This window comes from Artibeus jamaicensis, unplaced genomic scaffold (assembly GCF_021234435.1).
Source record: "Artibeus jamaicensis isolate MK-2021 breed Jamaican fruit bat unplaced genomic scaffold, CSHL_Jam_final scaffold_537, whole genome shotgun sequence".
Classification (NCBI taxonomy): domain Eukaryota; kingdom Metazoa; phylum Chordata; class Mammalia; order Chiroptera; family Phyllostomidae; genus Artibeus; species Artibeus jamaicensis.
The window spans coordinates 40,550,688-40,551,867 of record NW_026522047.1 but is presented as its reverse complement, the minus strand read 5'-3'; the positions used below and the strand labels follow the sequence as shown (position 1 = coordinate 40,551,867).

At 61.4% G+C, this 1,180-nt stretch overlaps 1 protein-coding gene across 1 annotated transcript; it reads left to right on the top strand.

Annotated features, from left to right (window-relative positions):
- Window positions 1-9: 9 nt before the first annotated feature.
- On the top strand, window positions 10-1,098 carry TIMM13 (translocase of inner mitochondrial membrane 13). Its single transcript, XM_037137678.2, has 3 exons — window positions 10-195; window positions 279-347; window positions 550-1,098. Exons 1-3 carry the CDS (start codon window positions 76-78, stop codon window positions 646-648), a joined length of 288 nt encoding a protein of 95 aa, XP_036993573.1. The 5' UTR covers window positions 10-75; the 3' UTR covers window positions 649-1,098.
- Window positions 1,099-1,180: the final 82 nt, after the last annotated feature.

The window sequence follows — 1,180 nt, the reverse complement described above, 5'->3', positions numbered from 1 at the left end:
TGAGGGGTTGACTTCCGGCGCAGGTACGGGTCGGCGCACGCGGTCTCGGTCTCGGCTGGTTAACTTTGCGGAGCTATGGAGGATGGCTTCGGCTCTGATTTCGGGGGCTCGGGCGGCGGCAAGCTGGACCCAGGGCTCATCATGGAGCAGGTGAAGGTGCAGATCGCTGTGGCCAACGCGCAGGAACTGCTGCAGGTCCGGAGTCGGGCCGGGGGCCGAGGGCGGCGGGGTCCGCCAAGGGGCGGGTGTCGCGGCTGAGGGTTCGCATATCCCCACAGAGGATGACGGACAAGTGCTTCCGGAAGTGCATCGGGAAGCCCGGGGGCTCCCTGGACAATTCGGAGCAGGTGAGACCCTTGGGGTCTGGGTGGGTCGCTAGTGGGGACCGGTGAGGGGTCTCTGCGCATGCACAGACTAACAGGGCGGCGCGGTGGGACTGCTGCGCGTGCGCAAGTCTGCTGCCCCGGGGGGTGGGGGGGTGAGTCTGTGTGTGTCCGGTGTGTGTCTGTGTGGGCCCTGAGCTGAGTTGTGTGCCCTCTCCACCTGCAGAAATGCATCGCCATGTGCATGGATCGCTACATGGATGCCTGGAACACCGTATCCCGCGCCTACAACTCGCGGCTGCAGCGAGAACGAGCCAACATGTGACCAGGATTATCTGAGCCTGGCTGAGCCAGCGGGCCAACCCCACCCGTGTTCGATTTCCATAAATGTGCTTTGTGAGGTGGGGGCCGGCGTGTGCGTGCTGCCTGCCCCTTGTTTATGAGGATGAGACTGGTGCTGGGACACTGGGGATTTTTACCCGCCCCCCCTGAGTCCAACCCACCTCCTGCCAGCGAGTGTAGTTGGGGACTTGGGGGCTCTGGACCTTTCCAAAGTGCTGGTAGCCCAGTGGCATCTCCCCTGGGTCATCCTCAATCCCTGGCCATAGAATTTTCCTGTGGACCTGGGGGGTAGGGTGGGTATTATTAGGTCTCACCTGAGCTGTGACCCTCTGGGGGTGGGCTGACAAATAAATTAATGAAGGAGGGCTAGAGAGAGCCCTTTGTGTCTTCCCTGCAAGGGAGGGCTTTGGGGTGCTTGAGTCCCCTGCCTAGACTGAGCCTCAGTCTCTGCCTTTACCCCCATTTTTCCTCTTGGTACTTGCTACTGGGTTCCCTGGATGACAAGAATGTTCACA